Raw genomic sequence first — 20,387 nt, 5'->3', positions numbered from 1 at the left:
GACTCTCACTGAGTGGTTTATATGGATTAAGCTTAGAAATTGTTAGGAACAGGATTCTCAGAAGATGTATTCATGCAGGAGAGTTTGCCTCACTGCAATCAAACTCTGATTTGGTGCAGTTGCACCAGTTTTATTTCTATCTCAATAAATCAGCATTAAACCTACCTATACCTACACAAAGTTAGCAAACCTGCTAGAAATCAACTGAAATTAAGCATAAAAAGTTACTTTTTATGCTTAACTTTATTAAAAAGTTACTCAAACACCATTTGAGATCTTTATCTGCTATAAATAATTATACTCTCCCATCAGCTCATCAGTATGTTAACTTCATGAGTGAGAAATAACAGAAATCAGTTTAAGACTCTTCCTTACTGATTCTGGCACAAGTAACACTTCAAATCAGGACAATTTGGTCACTTCAAAGTGATGGGCAGCTGTCCCTTATCAACTAGCCCCAATCAAGAGGAACAGGGACAAATTAGACACTGAGGAAAAGAAAATACATCCTTCCCTATCACTATGATCACTTCAGACAAAAATTCTTTCAGGGTGAAATGCTGAACAAAGATGCTCATGTCAGGAAAGTAAATTTTCAAAGGGAAGGGCTCAATTCTCAACATTCCAATATACAGCAATTAAAACAAAAGTAATTTTCACACAAGAAATCTCAGTGTTGGAGATACTCAACTTCTTGCTACAAAACCTCTCACTTATGTGCAAACTTAGAGAAACAAAGGGCTCTCAGTCAACCCCAAAATGTAATGAGTGAGTTGACAGTTAAACCATTGCACTCATGTACTACAAGTCTTCTACTTACATACATAATTTTTTCCTGTTATATTAGTTTTAATAACAGAAAACAATGTGAAAGCAATGTGAAAGATATTATGAAAAAAATCTCCACTTAACTGCCTTCATGTCTACCTTCTGCAGATCTCTTCTTACGGGCATTTTTCTCTGGGTTGGGAACACAGAAGTGCCTGCTGGATATGACACTGCTCTTCATCATTGAGGGGAAATATTTCCTAACAAACATGTTTCAGAGACATGTTTTGCATGTCTTTGAGTATTCAGCACGTGACGCAAGCTCTAGATGTCTTACAAGAGCAACAGCCACAAAGAGCTGCCCAACAACTGGGCAACTGTGGGGCTTCCTGAAATCTGCCTGTAGAAGCACAGCTTGTTCCTTCTTCACACTCTCCAAAATAGTGCAGATACCTTCAAGGGTTGTAGTGGACTTAAAACACAGTTTAAGTCTTGCATTTTCCTTTGAGGATTCCCAGCTCAACCAAAAGGGGGAGAAAAGGAAAAAAACCTCATATTTTGTTAAAATGTGCTGCCCTCAAGGATTTTGTGTGCCTGCGTTCAGAGGCGATACCCAAGTCTCCACAAAATCAGGTATAAAAAATCAGGAGTACATCTCACAGATAATTTCTGCTGTGAAATGTGTACTTTTTCCAGATCAGTGACTTGTAAACCTTTGATCTGATGTGACAGGGTTGTTACTGCCTGCATCACCTACTCTGACATCTGACATTGTCAGGTTTGATCTGCAGCTGCTTCTCTTCAAGTCATTTGATGGAGCCACTTAAAAAGACTCATTGCTGTAATGAATCTCATGAAGGCACTGCTGTTCCCAGGTGTGTCTGGGATCCCTAAACAAGGTGGCAGTGTTCCACAGGCTACAAGGCTATCAATGAAACATTTTACCTGTTTCTGCACAACACAGGGCAAACCCCCAAAGTCTTATTTTAAAGGAACTCTCTGAGGTACATACTATGCAGAACAACTCACTTTGCAAAAGGAGGAGAAAAGCCCTAATGGTGTTGTCAGTGTGTGTGCAGTTACAGAAAGCACTGAATTAAAAATTTGCAGCATTAAATTGAGACATTGATATAAAGACAGAAATTAGTAGGCAGAAATGGATTATACATACCTGATTTCTAAAATGTAAAGATGATCTGTAGTCTTCTGTTACATTTCCTGGAATAATTTTATCCAGGGAACACACAGAAGCACTGGTTGTGGGTTATAACCCTCATTTAAGAGCAACTGAGTCACAGTTGAAGGCTGTAGTCTGGTTTTGATGTACAAATTAAACATACAAAAGCACAAATTAAATATACATGACTATACAGTACAATGCCTTATAAAGTAGTCCATGAGCAGAGCTGAAGGCTGGTGTTCACATCTATTGTGAATTGTTTCGTGCTCTTAATATCACTCATAATTTAATACCTCTAACTGTGGATCCCAACCAGTGGAATGCTGTCCAACCCCTGCTGACTTCAAGGGAGCTACACAAACATCCAGCACATGCCTTGTTTTGTTCTTTGGGATTTTTTCACTGTAATTCAGGAATTCACTGTCATTTTTATTCCCACAGGAAACCCTGGAGGCAAAGTGTAACCACTGATTTATCAGCATGCATAAATCATTTTTGCATTAAACCTGGGTGCCCCATCAAACTGCTACACACAACCTCATGGCACCAGGCTGGTATAGGCAATTACACATCTCCAAACATGTACAAAGTAAGGGGATAGCTCCAGATGATGATGGAAATGTCAATGCTCCAGTCATTCATAGTTATTGCCTATCCAGGACCAAAAAGTTTCTCACTGGAATGAGATGGAGAAAAAAAAAAACTATTCCAGCTCTTATGATTTAGTATAAAGAAAACCAAGAAAATTGTTGAAACCTGAATGGCTGGGAAAAAAAAAAAAGTGACTAAAATTCACAAATTTGAACCACAGCAGCACTGCTGACCACATCAGCAGAGTTCTTCCTATTTTCTGCAGCAAGTTTCTGAATCTTAGGCATGAAGATAAGTTGTGCCTGGAAAGGGAAGGGAGATGCAGATGGCACCTGGGAAAGCTGCTGGTCTGCAAGTGTTTCAGACAGACAGAGCACTGGGGACATGTAACTAAACAGCACGTTCAATAACAAAGGAGAAAAGCAGCAGCACAGCATTGCAGGTAACGGCTTTAATTTGCCTGGAGATAATATCAATCACATCCAACTAGTGATTTTTAAACAATTCTGAATTTGAGCCTAAAGGACTGGTACTTGATGCATGACTCTTCATCCTTTCAGATACCACTGCTTTGGTAATGACTCACATTACTCACTGCCTTGATCCTTGGGGTTTTAGAGAATGAGCTACATATTAAACAATTGCACTTTACAATGATTACACTTTGCCAAATCACTAGAAGAATGAAAACTGGCAAGCATCCGCGCTCCCTACCCACATGAAACACACAGACAAGACAGAGGTTAAATTCATAAGAAAATGTGCTCTGTGCTGGGACTGTAGGAATTTTGATAAAGTCATTACTAAATCTAGGATTTCAAAAACTTATTGTCATTAGTTACTGCCAAGGAACGGAATATAGGCATTCCTGGGAAGCAACCAACCTCTCTTATCCTTGCACTCCAGATTCTGCTTATTTTGTGGCATCTGTTGTGGAATTCAAAGCTCACTGCAGGTTTCTGTCCCAGAATCAAACATGTTCAATGTGCTAATTTCTAACTCCTAGTTTGCAATAACCATCCAGAAATAAACCACAACATCAACAATGCAGTATTGCAAGTCTGAAAACTGCTTGAAAAAAAAAACAGCTGTAAGAGACTTGTGACTTTTCCTGTCCAATTTGACAATATGACCTTGACAGCGTCAAAAATTGGAGTACTTCAGGTTTTCCACAGCTTTATCTAAATGGGAGAAGGGAGACACCTGCAAAGCTCCACCTCTACTAGACTGTTGCCCCTTCATGGCATTTCAACACATTGTGTATATAAGTCAGATCAGTTCAAAAATATTCAAGTTCTAATGTAGCAACCCTCTGGGCTAAAATACATGAAGGAAGCTCCATGCTTTGGCTGGGCAATACTAACATCCTATACAGACATGAGAGCATTAGCTAAGAGAGGTCAGCTCCTCCTTGAGAAGATATATAATGCCCAAAAATATGGCCCACAACATGTCCCCACCTCAAAGGCACACATGTTCTTCATCCTGCCACTTCAAAGCTCTTGGCCAAAATAGAGAATTTTCAGGGACTGGAACCTGTTTATAACAAACTGCTAGTTAAGGCACACAACAGAAAATGCACATTTCTTCCTTGAGCTAAAAACTATGATAGCTGGAGAAGGGAGGAATGTAGTGAGGGCAAAAGATAAAAAAGTGAGTTCAGATGCCTACCATCATCCACATCACACAACTGGTGACTTCCCTTGGGCTTGAACATATACCCAGCTTCCTTATGTAATCCACCAAATGTGTTTTCAAGCCATGAATTAACAACAGCAGCGTGAGCTGTTGTGGTTCTTGGGGAGTTATGATTGTGTACACAGCTTCCTCCTAAGATAATGCCATAACCCTGCTGTTCATGGTGCAGTTCAGAGGCACTGGCTGGGCAGGAACTTGCACTTTTGGGTGATCACTCTGTTATTTACCTGTGTCCATAAATGTGCACCACACTGGGATAGCCAGCACCACAGCAGCCTCCTGGTGCAGGGTGACACACACAGACCTCGGCTGACACTGCTGCTCCCCAGCCACTGAAAGGAGCCTGACCCAAACCACTGCAAGTACAGCACATTGCCAAGGGTCACTAAAATTCCACTTCCTGCTCCAGAGTGGCCATTTTTAACATTTCCAGCCTATTTTGTTCCTCCTAAAAGCAAGGTTTTCTCCCCCAAGTCAAAAGCCCACAGCCACAAGCAGGACCACGTGTCCCATCCTGGTGGAGAATATTTTACAGTACTGAAGCACACCCCACCTTCCACACTGAGTGTATGAAAAATCTCTGTAACATTTCACTTAGCTCCAACAATTTTGGAGCTAAGAAGGAGGCTGGAGGTCAACACTCTGGCCATGAAAAGGAAACCAAGCATGCTAAATTATGTAGCTCTCATCTCGCCAAGTTCTTCTATGTGCCAAACTAAACAGAGACTAAACACAAATGTCAAGGAAAATTGTGAAGAAAGGGAAGAGCCCGAGGATTCCATGAACCAGATGGTTTAGTCATGGAAATGGATGCAACAGTTGGTAACAGCTTTCTGTGCCTGTACCGACTTTACATCTGATTGATGTTTACAGAAACCAGGAGATTCATTAGCAGATACTTAAATATAGGATACTTTAAGTTTCAGGGGAAAAAAGGTTCGTTTGGTTTCACCCTCTTGCCTTTTAATAGGGCAATTTAAAAAAAAACTGGCAAAAGAACTCAAGCACACAGGGATGCAGAAACTTGCAGATATTTTCCCCCCAGAATTTCCAAGTGGAAACACACATTCTGGCACATGCATTCCACAGAATCCTTTTATAGCACATGAAAAAAACAGCTTTTCCTGTAGCTGCAAAAAGAGTGGGGTCTTCCTTGTTAAGGCTGTTCTTGGACCTGGTGGCTGCTAACTGATGTTACTTTTCTTCCTATATGAAGATACAGATTAGGTCATACCAATTTTTTGGATGCTGGATCAAGACTCCAGCTAATCTGAGAACATAACTTCCAAACACAGCTTTCTGACTTCTTATATTTTACTATCCTGTTGAAAGTTTTAAAGAGAGTTTTCTTCATCAGAAGGCCTCTTTTATTTACAAATATATATTTGTCCTGTGTTCTTCATAAGATTAGGGACTGAAAAGAGAAATGATACACATCCAAATATAAAAAGATGGAATTTCTCAATAGCATCATCATCATTACTAGCAAAAAAAATGAAAGAGAAGTGGCTTAAGTACCTCTAAATTTAAAAGCTCACAGAGAACATATTGTTCTTAAATAGCTGGAACCAGACAAAATTAATTTACCTCCTAGAAGACCACATTTTCTTGAAACAAAGTCACAGTAATGTGCTAATATTTTTATAAGCATCGGTCTCTGAGCTCACTACAGAATTAAATTGGAGAAGGATGTGGGCTCTGAAAGAGATGGTTTTAATGGGAACACTTAAGCAACAGTCAGTCTTCAGTGCTGTCAAAATGACCAAATGAACACTGCCTGATACACTCTTCATTCTTCAAAGCCTGGCATTTTGCAGAAGTATTGGCAACATTCGTGTTTACAAAGTTGGCAGAAAACAAATGTTTATTTTTATCCTAGAGTTATCACACAAAAAACTTAAAAAATTCAAATCATAGTGACCTGTTGGTACTGCTGTTACAACCGTGCTGGTGTTCTGATTCCTTTCAAACCTCAACCGGTGCCCAGGAGGGCTTCACACATAGGCCAGGGAACTGGAAATTAATTTACACTGCTTCATTACTCTAAGTCCCTCAAAACAGTTTCATACAGCATTTTGATGATCACAGGTAAAGAGAAAAATATGAGAGCTTTCTAGAAAAGAGGGAAACATACCACCTTTTTTTCTACATCAACGAGCGACGGAGGTTTTGGTTTCGGCTGCGAGTAGGATGGGCACACTTCAGGAATAAGGTGTGGAGGTATAGAGGGGACTTCTTCCACCACATCCTCCCAGGTGTTTTCAGTTCAGACTTAGTCCTGCTGCCCTTACTGAACTGTGCACTGGAGCCAGGAGCAGATGTGGCAGCCAAGGACCACCACACCACACCGGTGTTATGGCACCTGTATTTCTCCACTGCCATTTCTACCCCAGTAAATGAGGGAAATGCAGCCCCTGCTTGGCTGCCCAGTGCTCTGTCTGGCAGATCTCAGATCCTCAGACCCCTGAGCACTGCCATCAGCACCTAATCCTCCTGCTATCCATTGCCCTAGGGCAGGGCTCCCAAGCCTCCTCACCAACACTAAGCCTGCCCTCCATCCCTGTGCCAGTTTAGTAACTTCAGCTCACTCTGACCTGAAAATGAAAACACTTTGACCAATCGTGACTTAAGCAAAATGTCCGTGTGTATTATGTCAGGTACAGTTATGCAATGGCCAATATTAGTAAATTCGTAGCTAATTTTAAATAAAAACTCTGAAAAAAACCAGCGACAAAACAGTTCCATGGCACGTACCATCCTTACCATGGGGATAATGCTTATTACCCTTTGTCCAAAGGGACAGTGGAAACAAGTATAAATATAGAAACTGTCTCAAAACTGCAAATCTAAGCCTATGTTAATGCTCTAAACTGTCACTGACTTCCACTAAAATTATTCAGATCCAAACATAAGCAATGATTTAGGACATCAATTTATAACATAATGCTGGTGACCCTGTACCAGTCAGGCTGGATTGGTTTCAGTCCACAAAGCAAACTACAGAGTGGCAATAGTTTATCGCTGGTCTTGCAAGAGCATTTAGTATGCAAATATAGTTTTTTAATGATATACATACACATTTCCCCAAATTCAACTGTGGCTGAGTATTCCCCTTCCAGTTTTCAGTAATTTTTAAACAAATTAAATACCAAGCCCTTTCTGTTTGAATGCTTTGCTTTCTTTTTCCAGCCTGAATGAGTCTACAAATATTTTCTTAATTATACAAGGCCAATGTTTCACTTTGCAAACATTGAAGATGAAGGAACACTTGAAGCTTCAGCACCAGAAGGAAAACAAGGAAGAGTGCAGAGGGTAGCTCCATTCAGAACCACAGAGCTGTAACAATTATTGTTCCAGTTTAATACAAGTAACTCATAAAGATTTTTTTTCTAAGCAGTCCCATTGTTCCTGACAACCAAAGTGATTCCTATGTGAGATTGGACCTTCAAGACCCTTAAGTTGATACAGTTTGCAATCCTGCAGAACAGCAACACAAACCAGTTCCCCATAAGCACTGGAGAGATAAGAATACTTGTAATCTCTTGCAAAATGTCATCTCAGTTCATTAAAAACTTCACCTACTTCCTTAGAAAAAGGAGTCCATCATTCTTGGACATAGTTCTTGTCATTTTTTTTTTGTTGTTTTTGCTGGAGTACTGAGTTCTTGACCTATGGTTTTATTTATGTGTTAGCCTGAATGAGGGTAAAGAGAGAAGAGGAGCACCGTAATATGAGCAGATTAATTAATATTACTTGTGATGACACTGATGATTTACCCTGTTTGTCCCCCATCTCTCCTTACTATTCTCATTTTGTTGCCTTTTTTGATTTTTTCCAGAGTGCTGTCAACAGAGCTGTGGAAGTTCCTTCCTTTGTGAGAACAACATTGCTGATTTCCTCTGAGTCTTTGCTTCCATAGGAAGCAGATACCTGGCAGATTTGCAAGGGAATGCTAAATCAGCTGTGGAAGTTCTGCACTGTTGTCTGTTTCTGAGACAGCCGCAGAAGTTCTTCTCGAATTGCTTTGATAAGAGAGGCTGACGAGTGACCTGGCTGGAGGTCCTCAGTGGAACTGGTGGTGTAGCAAAGGCCCTGGCCCTGAAGGCTGTTGTGTGGAAGCTGAGCAGGAGGAGCTGAGGGCTGCCTGGCTGAAGTCCTCTGCATCTGGAATACTGGTGAGGAGGAATATTCTTGGTGTCCATGCATATGCGTCTAGAAAAAGGGAGAAACCATTATTGTATTTTTTGAATAAATGTGATTATCCCAGAAAACACAAGAAAGCAAAAAGGCAAAGAACAGGGGAAAAACAACATAGAGATGCTTACATCTGCTGCAATGGCTCTTCTATTACATGAATGAGTGATGTCTCTTATGGAGCACAAAACGACAAGTTTACACAAAATTGTTGGACTGCCTCAAGTTCAGTGACCCCCCCTTTCAATCTACAGTATGCTTAGGAACTGAAATGGAACGAGGTGGGAAGAAACCCCATATGACTGTAAATCAGAATTGCCTTCTCTTACCATCCACTTGCATCAACTTCCTAAAAGACAGCAGGCAAATCACTTTTTCCCCTGGCTGTCATTTTTCCATACTATTTATAAGCAAAGATACTACTATTTCCACTTTCCCTTTTCCTGCCTGCTTTGCCTGTTCAAACTGTACACTTTTGTGGGCCCTCTGACTGACCAGTGCCCAGGAAAACACTGTCAACAGAAGAAGCAGCAGAAGAAAACTACTAGGATTTGAAAGATTAGGTTTTTCCATACTCAATATCTGAGAAACGCTATCCCAGCTTAGGGACAATCATTGTTTCAGGGCAGGGAGGGGTTAATTCTGCCTTTGTTCAGTAATGTGCATTTTCTAACAAAACAAGAGAGACAGGGAACAGAAGCCTGAGTTCATGGCTTGTCCTTCTGCAAGACAATCTGCTTATACTAAAACAAAGCATGGATTTACAGTACACAGGGCGACTGCAGCAACTCCCAGTACGGACACAAACAAGGCACATTTTGAAAATCCAGACTCCAGCTGACAACCCTGAAGCAAGTGTTTCCTCTTGCCTTGAACTGCTGAAGGCTGGGAGACAGCCTGAAGCAAACAGGGGACACAGAGGACTGGAGGGCACAGGTGGGAGCAAAGCAAGGTGATCCCCTTGCAGGGGGAGCAGCAGGCTCAGAGCACAGCCACCACAAGTCTGTGAGCACTACCTTGGTCTGGGAACAAGCCTTAAGGAGTAGCAGAGAGAGCAGCCTGATGGGGAAAGAAAGGACAGCAAGGTCAGCTAGAAGAGGATTTGGGAGCAAGGGGGAGGGGAAGGAGGACATTACAGAGCTTGGGAAGGATACAGGGAACCTGCAGTGACAGTGGCAGCGTGTGCAGTGAACACAAAAATGCATGGGAGCAAGTTCCTTAACATCTCTCATAATACAAATGAATAAAATTTAAGCCATTTTGTATAAAGAAGAATTAATAATAGATTCTGAGTCTCTTGTGCAACTCACGTACAGCATTCCTCCTTTATACTGTTAATTCTGGGAGACAGATCAAGGGGGATAGAGGCTTTAACAGAAGAATGATAGGTAAAGGTTTTCCAAGTAACATCCTGCCTTATTTCTTATAAAAGAGAGGTGATTTCAGTATCAGAAAGGAATGAATGGGTCTCCTGATTGTTCAGAATTATTCATTTGGCAGTGAAACCTGAAACTAATTCATACATGCAGTCTAGAGTTGGCAAACCTGACAAGTACTCTGTGGGTTTATGAGGAAGAGATGACATTAAAAAATATTAAAAGGAAACACTCCTTGACACATGAGTCTTAACAGCAACCTAAATTATGTTCAGGTTACTTTCACATTAAAATGCAGTATGTGATTCAGCTCCTATCTCACAGTGCACTAAATTACCACCATAAGAATGGTTTCTCTTAATGAAATTTATGGAGTCTGATGACCACAGTGGCTGTTTTTTACATTACGTTTTTCAAGGTTTTCTTAAATATCTCAGAAAAAGAAAAGGGTGTGTTTCTGTGATTTCACATATAGCATCACGATTAAACAGGCCTGTAAAACTTCAATACCACATTGGTTTAGAAACCTAACCTGTACTAACCTACAACAGCAAAATAATAGGAGCAAAACGTCTGAAATAATTTTTGCTGGTTTTTAAAGATTTCTTTACTAACAGAAACACACAAAGATATGTTATATGACATTATATATGCAAAAATATATAGTTCTATATAATAGCTATACATTTTATATTTTTCCCTAAAAACTTCTAGATAATTAACAGCAGTATGAAAAAATTGACAAAAATATTTTATTGAATCTTCCTTCTTAAGGAATGAAGATTTATGAGATGAAAGTGTAAATTTGTTAATCTCCATTTAATACCCGTTGAACTCTGGCCAATTTCAACTGAACTAAATGAATATATACCCAGACATACCTGTGTATATATGAATGTATGAACATATAGATAAAGTTCACAAAACCAGGTAGCTAATTAGACATCATCTGATTTTTTATAAGCTTATTTGTTATCATTGAACCTGCATCTGAGTGGCAGAAAAGTCAAGTTAGGCTGTGCTCTGCTGGATGTCTTAGCCAGCATGGATCTCACAGGGCCTGTCACAGGGACTTGAGGGACAACTAAGTTTGATGAGGTTTTTTAGACACACTAGAGTGGGCAGCTGAGTAGAAAAACAGAGTGAAAGGATAGGAGTATCTTTGGGGAAACACTGGAAACCTGCAGGAAGGCTTGGGAGAACAGTGGAAAGCTCCAGGGGATTCTGGAGGGGTAGGAGGTGATGCCAGGTGGTGGAGGGAGGTGCAGATATGTCAGACACTGAGACCAACTGTAAGAAGCCAGGCTTCATTTGTTTAGATGAGCACTTGCTCAGGATTGTATTTTGTGTCAGCTAAGGAATTGTTGTCCTTCTCCTGGGTGCCCTGGCCCTTCTGGATGGAGAATTAAGGGAATTGATGGTACCCTGCACACTGGCTTTGGGCTGGGAGGTACAAGTGAGAGGTCATGTTCCAGCAGAAAATCAGGTGTTGACTTCAGGAATAAAGGGGTGAGGATGCTGTGAGGAAAATGCTATTGCAGGAAGACAAATGCAGATCCCTGTCCAGTTTGTGTGCAAGAAGAATGCTCTAGATTTCAATCTTCCTAAATGCAGAGTTTAATTTTAGAAACTTGCTCAGAATGAGGGAACAGTAAGACAAGGTTTGCATAGGATCAGTTGAATAATGCACCACAAGGAACATGACCATCATTAAGTAAAGCCTCATTGCCAAAACGAGGAAAGACAAATTTAGAGCTCTGTGCTATTGAAACATCCAAATTCCAAAGGTAATTATTCAACTACAGAAAGCTACAAGATGACAACTTTTTGTTTGTTTGGTGGGGTGTTTTTGGTTTTTTTTTCTTTTTTTTTTTTTTAATGAGAAGAATCCTTTAAAAAATAAAATTGCAAATTGCTCACAGGGAAAAGAAAGTTCAGGCAATACGTGAGCTCTCCTACAACTGCATGACACCAAATTCAAATAAGTTTTAGTTCATTATCTCCTCCTTTTGCCTGTTTATTAATAGCAAACTGAAAAAAAACTCACATTGCAGTAACATATGAACTGCAGTAACCAGTGAGCAAAAAATGCTGTCAAAGCTGAGGAAATCTTTAAACTGAGACGAACCAAAAGAAAACCAGCCTGGATTTCAATGACCTGAACAGGAACATGCCCACAGATGTAGAAAAGCCATTTTCAGAAAAGAGAGACAAATGTAAAGAAAAGTCAATAAATGGTAACCCAGAGATGTCTCTGAAAATAGAACTTGAGACACTAAGATCTCTCATGCAAGTGCTCTCTTAGATGTAAACTGAAATTATGATCTTCCATTCAAATGCCACAGTTTCAAGCACAGAATGCACATTAAATTAGGGAAACAGATCTTTCAGCTTTGACAGCTGAAGTTTGTGAATAGTATTAAACAGCATACCCAGTTCTCAAAAACTTGATGCTCCTCCTCTTGAGTTTAGTTGGAGTGGAGGCAGCTCAATTTCACCAAAATCTAGAGATAAGCCCATCCTGTTGCATTTCCTTTCTGCAAAGCTATGTCATGATCATGCAATACCGCAAAGCAACATCAAGTAGTGTGAACACACACTGCCCTAAATATGCAAAAGGAGGAGATCCCACTTTCTTTCCTCAAGGAAGAAATCAAAAAAAGATAGTTTAAACTAAGAAGCAAAAGAAGAAGCATAAAGTCGTCACTCTCAAGAGTATTGCAATAAACCTGTTGCAGGTCAGTCTGCTCCAGGATGCAAATGCACCAAAGAGAGACTGGTAGCAACCAAGTGTCTCTCTCCTGGCAAGGCCATATGTTACCTTCAACCTCACACATCTGGTTGAATCAGAAATGTCAACCTCTGGAAGCACAGCTGCCAAGAACATGAAATCACCGTGGCTGCCTGGGCAACACAGGTAAAGGAGCATGTGCTCATTTACCACCTCCTGCTGACTTAGGCTAGGGAAGAAACTTGTTTAAAAACACCTCCAATGTTATGGGCAAGTATGAACCTTTTTCTGCTTCCCTGACTCCTGCTGTTAGCACTGATACAGAAGATAAAAGATCTTTATGCATACAAAATAGAATGGCAGCCTGGGACAATTTATTCAATGTTTTCTAATGACAATGATCTCAAAATACAGAGGCATATTTCAAAGAAGGAATGGAAAGCAGTATCCACCTCTGCTGGAGCTCAGAAGCAGAACTGGATGAACTGCAATTAATGGGTGAAGGCCTCAAGCGAGGAAAAAAAAAAGGTAGGGAAAAATGAGAGAAAGCATTTGGAGAAGCAAAGGTGAAAGAACAGCAAGCAGAAGTCAGAAGAGCTAACAAGGGTCTAAAGAGCAAAGCAAAGGATGTCAGAGAAGCAACTAAAAGTATTCCAGGGGAGGAGAAAAAAAGTTCCAAACAGTAATGCAAGAAAAAAATACCCAAACAAATCACTACTTTGGAAACTATGGAAATGTGTAAGAGTACTCACTGCATCTCGCCTAGCACATTCATCCTCTCCACGATACTGGGGCCACCCTGGCCCCCCCGGCTGGCCATGCCCTGCTCTGCCTGAGGGGAGCTCCACTGGTTGACCTCCGATCCTGCTAGCAATTCCCACCTGAGTGAGGTGCTGTATCTGAGAACCTTAAAAGCAAATATTGGTTTTTTTCATCTTCATACACAGTCAAGTTTGCAGGGCAGACATATGATAACATAAAACTTTGCTGGAAGCGGGAGACGAGAAGAAAATGGAGCTCTGTTTCTGTGCAGTTAATAAAAATCAGCAGAAAGAAGGCTGTCAGTGTGGAATGAAGACAGAAAAGTTATGTGCATTTTGTGCAGCTCATGTGAGTGTGATGCATTTCATGGCACTGCACTGAAAGAAGAGGTTGAGATACACACATCTCTGACATGGGTTACTCCTCATTTCAAAAACATGCCAGCCCTTTCCCAACAGTGCTTACTGAAAGCTCTGGCAATGCTTTCATGCCAATTACTCAGCAGCAAAGAGAGGACATTTGCTCCCGTGGCACACCTTATTTGCATCACACTGGCAAGACCCTAACTCTGCAGACTGCCTCCTGTTGTGTGGCTCTGAAGAATAAAACACACGACTAAGTAAGAGTGTGCTTCTCTCAGCTTTGCTCTGTGGTTAAATATTAAACCATGCTGTCCTTAACTAAGAGAAGGTCACAACACACTGCATCTCCTTCCAGCCTGAAAGCCAACCTCCTCCTTTCTCCTCTTCCTTCCCTTCCCTCCTTCCCACTGCTTTCAAACATATGCAAGGATAGCTGCCGCCACTAATTGCAAGAGATACGTAACAACATGCCAGCTTTCCTTCTTCATTAATTGTCTCCCACAGGGAAATGTCATTTACATTTTTATTCTTAAAATTACTATTAATACTTCATTATTCATTAGAAATGAAACACATTTAAGCCAGAGATACATAAAAGTGTGTGTATGCACAAAAGGGGAGGAAAAGACAAAAACAACAGTGTGATTAACGTGATGGACAGTTTGATCACTTCCCTATTTTCTCTCAAAACTCCCCAATATTTGAGAAGTTTGATATTTACACGTAATCATGCTGCGGGACAGAAACTAAATATCTTAAGTGCCTCCAAACTTTAAAGCGGAATACATATTAACATTTAGACAATAGCGTGAATTAGGGAATAAAATAGTCATTGTTTAGCTGTAACAGTTACAACATTCCTACTATTCTTATTCATTTAACATTTACAGGGAGATGAGAGCAACTATCAAAACTGGGCTTCTGATATAAGTATATGATCACATTTCCAGTCTTTTTCAAGGAAGAAAATATTTATCTGGGACAAAATTAACTGTAACATTTACATAGCAATACAAAATTTTATTCTTAGAAGTGTTTGCTGCTTAGCTACCATGTGATGTTACCATCATGACAGCATTGGTGACTGCTATCAAAATTATCTCAACCAGATCAGGGAAGGTGATTTCATGGGGGAAGCAGAAATAGATAATTCAATGTAAAACGAAGAGATACTGTTCTAATGCACACAATTTTACAAAGAGAAATAAGAAACATGGATATAGAGAAATGTTAAAAAATTTTGCTATTTAGCATGCTGATTTGGGATGCAAAAATTAGTTCAAAATGGAAAGTTAGCATACGTTGTAATCTCTGAAACAAGTAATTCTTAGCAAATGGGGTTTTGTGAAAATACACTTTGTGATAACCAGCGCTTGTAAGATACTAAAAAAGAGGCAATGCAAGGTCATACAAAAAGTGAAGTTAACCTCACTTTGTAATAATCTTTTTTTGGGCATTAAGGACAAGGACCACCTATCACATGTAGCAGCTGAAGGAGAACGACACCTTAGTGGCGACCTTGGCATAGGAACAGACAGAGGAAAGGCTCAGTTATTTTCCTGCATATTTAACTTGAGTGAAGTGTACCTGCAGTGCTTCCAACGGGCCGTGGCCGTGCCACTGATGGCATTTCCTCTGAGTACATCCCCCTAGAGGAGTACTGAACCTCAGGGGGTGGCTGCTCTCCGTGCATCAGCTCTGCAGGCTGAAGGAAACCTGGCCCAAAGTTCTGCCTGTGGAAGAGGAGGCAAGGTTAGAAGAAGTGAAATCCCTAATCAGAAACAATAACGTAGGTGTGCCTCGCACAGTGGTTCTTTAGGTGTTTTAATGTAATTGTAACCTTCAGTGTTGAGGAAAATATTTATATCTGAAGAACATGTTTTAACAAAATGTTACACAAGTGTTTTTCCCATGTTGCAGTCTCAACCTTCAATGTTGAGGAAAATATTTACATCTGAAGAACATGTTTTAACAAAATTTTACAGAAGTAAAATTTTTCACATGTTGCAGTCTCCTCAATGCAGAGAAAAAAGTTGACAGATCTTAAGATCTTGTTTTCTCCTTGAGGGGAAAAAAGCATCTTCAATGAAAAAAAATAGAAAATAACACTTCAACAGTGATGTAGCTGCTTACCTCAGCAACAAAGCTGACTCTACTCAAAGAGTTTCTAGGCATACACTTTTGGTCTAAACCAAAACGTAAACTGCATTACATGTGCATTTTGTGAACAAATATTCCTTCATGAAGTATCCTGATAATTTTTCAGGAAGTTTTCAAAACTGTGCTCTTTAAGATTTGTGAAACGACTCAAAGCATTAGCACATATGAAGAAATGTAATGTCTACTGAAATTAATGTTTCCTATCGATCAGGCTGGTGCTGGTAGTCACTGTTATGTATTTGCTATAAATAGCAAAATGAGACAAGCAGCCAGGCTCAGGCACATGGAACTACACAAAGTGAGGGCTAGGGATGAGTTTTCTATGCCTTTTACCACAATGGCATCTAAGCCCTCCTAGGCTACAGCCTGCAGTGTATGCTGTTCCTCAAGATCTCGATTATACCACCCTTTGTTTTACTGCAAAATCCTGTGACTGCATCTAGCTTACACTATTCTTGATTTGTGCTTTATTTGGAAAACTACCCACCTTCATATGACAGCCAGACAGCAAAGAAAGTTGACATAATAAATCACCTAATAAAGCACAAATAAGTAATTGTAAATAAAAGTCCCAGCTATTTGGCATGCAGAGTTACAAGATGGAGAAGGTTAAAGGGCTTCAACCTGTAACAATCCCACTGTGGAAGTCCTAGAATTTCCCCAGGTCCCTCATGTCCAATCCCCATCTGTCCACTCAGCAGATCCAGAGGAAACCATTTCCAACCACACAAACTAGTTCAAATAAATGCTTCAATGAGTAGGTAATGTTTAACAACACCACTTCTGTTATGTTAATCACTGTAATCAGTAAAGGATGTAATAATCTGGCCCTTTATGCCTGCAGTGTTGAGCTGGAATTTTGAAGCTGATGAATTACTACAATTTTTTGATGTTGTCTAAAGAAAATATTTTCTCAACATTACCACAAATGTATTCTTTTTGTGCCAATTTTTCAGAGGACGGGAAGTAAATTCTTTATTGCTGATGTGTTTGCACTTGAAAGGTTCACATTTAAAAAGGCTTCACCTTCTCAATCTTCTTTATAATAGATACCTACAGCTTCTCTATAAAGTCAAAGGATCAACATAAGAGCATAAAACCAGAATACAGCTCTGCATCTGTATCATACAGGCTTTGTAGTGCTCTTTCTTATTTCCAGACTGAAACTCAGCTTTCAATTTTTACACATCCAAAAAAACCCCAAAATTATCTCCGGTCATTTAAGTCAGGAGATACTGCTCCAAGAATCAATTTTACACCACTAATCCACTCTAGCTCAGTATTTTTATCTCTGTTGCATGATTCAATACCCATTTCCTGGCAAAAGCTGTTCATTGTGCCTTTATGACTGCCTAGCTGTTATGTGACCTAGGTCTTTCACATTTAATTTTTTTCCCCAGGTTGGTTCCACCCCATTAAAGATGCTGATGGTGTTATTACAGGGAAGAGAACAGTATGCTCACCCAACTAGTATTCCATGCATTGGATATTCAACCAAATGGACTATGACATTGATACATGCCACCTAATCACACTGACCTCAGGTTATTTTTCCTTCCTCTAGCCAGGGGCATTGCTTCTATCAAATTGTTTGTCATTATCTTCAGATGTTGAGAATAACTCCCACAGCACAACCATGACAACTTGTTTTCTACTGACCAAGCTTTAGGAAGCTTTCTATTTTAATGAAAACTTAGAGGAATTCTTTCTGTTCAGATCAATGACTTTGCAGATTGTTAACTTACTCTGCTGACACTGGCAAAGCCAGCATTTGGCCTTTTGTGATTTACATAAATTCAGGCTGCCCATGCCAAAGAATGATAAACATCTGATAAAAAACACATTGTAAAGACACCATCTTGCTCAGGTTTACATGGACTACAGCACTTTCATGATTAATTTATCACATCTTCCCTGAATATGTACATGCTGTGTGCCATTTCATGTATGCTCCACTCACACTGAAGCTGTCACCTCCAGCCAAGAACTATGCAAGATGCATAGAAACTCTTCCTTTTCTACTTGGTCTTCCCAAAATCAGGTTGCAGAACAATAAATAAAGGAAAGCTCTTCACAGTTATTTTAGCATCAAGTTTCCAAGGCAGTGAAGAGTTCAGGTGAAGTCTGATGAATGACATGGATAACTGTGGGATTTCATCTCACATGGTGAACTCTAAGAAGGCAATGAGAGAGCAGCACAAGGCCACCATTTGACCAGCCTGGCTGCAACAGCTTGGAGAGGGTGAGACAAGTCTCACCCCTGTGAGCACCATGACTCAAGAGTCCAACTTTACATCTGGTTAAAACACAAAAACCAAATGTGAAGTAAACAATCACCTGGACAAACGTTTTCTCCCCTTTACACAAATCTCTCATGGCAAGCGCAGGAGAAGATGGAGAATTTGTTCCTCCCCTGATTTTAAAATAATAGGGCTGCAAGGCAGACTTTCTCTGTGAGGGTCACTGTGCTCTGTCATTTATTCTCAACTTGGTTAAAAATAGAATGAATCTGTTAGTCATATGAAAGCTGTTGTGAATGAGTGTTGCCCTGAGGATACAGAAACAAGATGAAAGCAAGAGTATTGGGAGAATTACATGCATCTGAGTAACTGTTTCAGGCTCTCCAAAAGCTCATACTCAGTGGTTTACTGAATATTGGAAGGATTTTGCTATAGCTGAGGGGCTAGAGACACATTTCTTTTAAACAGAGGCTTGGATTCCATACAGCATGCATATGTCATTTGTGCTTCATAAATAAGTAACAAAGACTGGATCTGGACTCCTGTTACTTCTCATTTATGCACTACTTTGCATAATAATATACCAGTGCCAGTAAGAAATCCGAAGTAATTGCAAGGAAAATAATAAATGATAATTTGATCAGTAAAAAGCTACCTCGGTAGGAGACCTGGTGCTGCTGGCGGAGTCATTCCAAATTCCATGTATCTCTGTCAGGAGAATGAAAAAAAACACCAAATTAAAATCAAAATTCATACCTTGGGAACTCCACAGTCAGCCTTTTAAATGATGAATGGCAGAGATCACTAAGCCTGTATGTAGGACTTGATGGCAGCCATAAGAATTCAAGTTTTACAAACAAAGGAGCACAAGAAGATCTGGGAATCACTGCTACAGCAGCTACAGTCTTCTGTATGAGCAGTCTTAATTTAAAAACCTTTCAGAAATGCTTTTTTTCAGTTGCAGAAGATCAAGAGCTGCTCCAATATCTACTTAGCAAAAAGCCAACCTTGGCATTTGGAAATCTCTTTTGACCTCAAAAAGCATCAGACTGCAGCAGAGACACCACAGCGCTCAGATTCATCAGAACTTATCATGACCTACAGGATTATCCATGTGTTTCAGTGCTCCATCAAAACAAAAAAATCATACACAGAAACACTGCTTCCCTATCCCTCATTTCCTGAAAGCTTTTGGATATCCTGCGGAAAAATATGACCTATGCCAAATGCATTCTTTTTTTCATTGTCAAAATAGGAACTACCACACATTCCAAAAAGAAAAAAAAAGAAGAAAAAAAAAAAAAAAAGAAAAAAAAGAAAAAAAAAAAAGAAAAAAAAAGGAAAAAAAAGAAAAAAAAGAAAAAAAAGAAAAAAAAGAAAAAAAAGAAAAAAAGAAAACAAAGGAAAAAAAAAGAATAAGTTTAACTCAGACACAGCAAGACTGACTTGTGAAAGATCCTAACTGAGAAGAACTGAAATGATCAAATTATCCTGAAGGAAATGAGATGGGAAAAGGGAAAAGAAACCAAAGAGCTCAGAAAGCAAGTTCACCATCTTGTGACAGTCATTTCTGAATTCTCCTTGTTCCAGGAATGTTCTAGGTTGTGCTAAGCCCTGACAGCAAGGACACAACAGAATGGCCGTGGCTCAAGCGGCGCTAAACTCCCTGCCCAGAGATGCCTTTAGAACTGCATCCCAAATAAACATCTGGGATGTTACCTCCCAGCGTTGAAATGTGATGTCATGGTTTGCCTCAGGTCTCTCCCTGTAGTTTTTCCCCAGGTGCGTCAGCTACCTCTCCTTTCCCCTCCCTTGCTCCCTGCTGAGCACTGTCGGTCAATCCTGGCATTCCAGGAGGACATTGAGTGATTGGCAGAGCTCAAAAGATGTCTTTCACCCCTGGAGGACATTGGGCCATCCAGGTGTCCCCCTGTACCTGGTTGATAGCCCCCCATGCCCCTTCTGTCCCCCTCTTCCTGGGGTTAAAAGGAACAGCAACCACATGGTTGGTGAGTTCTGTTGGAGCCGTTACTGGATTCAGAGGCCTGTGGGCCAGGAATAAAGCTCTGGATTGAAACCCTCCAGCAGAACCGACTCCTTTCCTTCACCATTGTCTTAGAGCTTCTCCACCAGAGGTAAACCTGAGCTCCTGCATGTTGGGACTTGCCTCCATGCACCCAGCTGCAGCATCCAGCCAGCCAAAGGTGCCTCTGAGGCGAAACCACCACAGTTGCCGCCTTTGGTCGAGCAGTAAGGGCCAGTTTGTTATTACTGGCATTGTAACACCAATAATACTGGTATTATTCCAACAGTCCAGCCCGCCCC

General features: G+C 40.3%; 1 protein-coding gene across 5 annotated transcripts in view; it reads right to left on the bottom strand.

Annotated features, from left to right (window-relative positions):
* Positions 1-6,083: 6,083 nt before the first annotated feature.
* KIAA1549 (KIAA1549 ortholog) overlaps positions 6,084-20,387 on the bottom strand; it is a 142,085-nt gene continuing 127,781 nt past the window's right edge. Inside the window, exons 17-21 of one of the 5 annotated variants that reach the window (XM_063154024.1) lie at positions 18,718-18,770; positions 15,250-15,395; positions 13,291-13,445; positions 9,448-9,490; positions 8,370-8,449 (exon numbers count right to left, since the gene is read on the bottom strand). In XM_063154024.1, coding sequence (XP_063010094.1) covers positions 9,467-9,490; positions 13,291-13,445; positions 15,250-15,395; positions 18,718-18,770 — 378 coding nt within the window. In that variant the 3' untranslated portion in view covers positions 8,370-8,449; positions 9,448-9,466. Of the gene's footprint in view, positions 8,450-9,447; positions 9,491-13,290; positions 13,446-15,249; positions 15,396-18,717; positions 18,771-20,387 lie in introns of those variants that run through there. The other 4 variants (XM_063154023.1, XM_063154025.1, XR_010027517.1 and 1 more) reach the window with 4 other exon arrangements.

The sequence above is a fragment of the Melospiza melodia genome, chromosome 4 (genome assembly GCF_035770615.1).
Source record: "Melospiza melodia melodia isolate bMelMel2 chromosome 4, bMelMel2.pri, whole genome shotgun sequence".
Taxonomy (NCBI): Eukaryota; Metazoa; Chordata; class Aves; order Passeriformes; family Passerellidae; genus Melospiza; species Melospiza melodia.
Note: the sequence above shows the minus strand (reverse complement) of the source record. Positions and strands in the feature narration are given on the sequence as shown.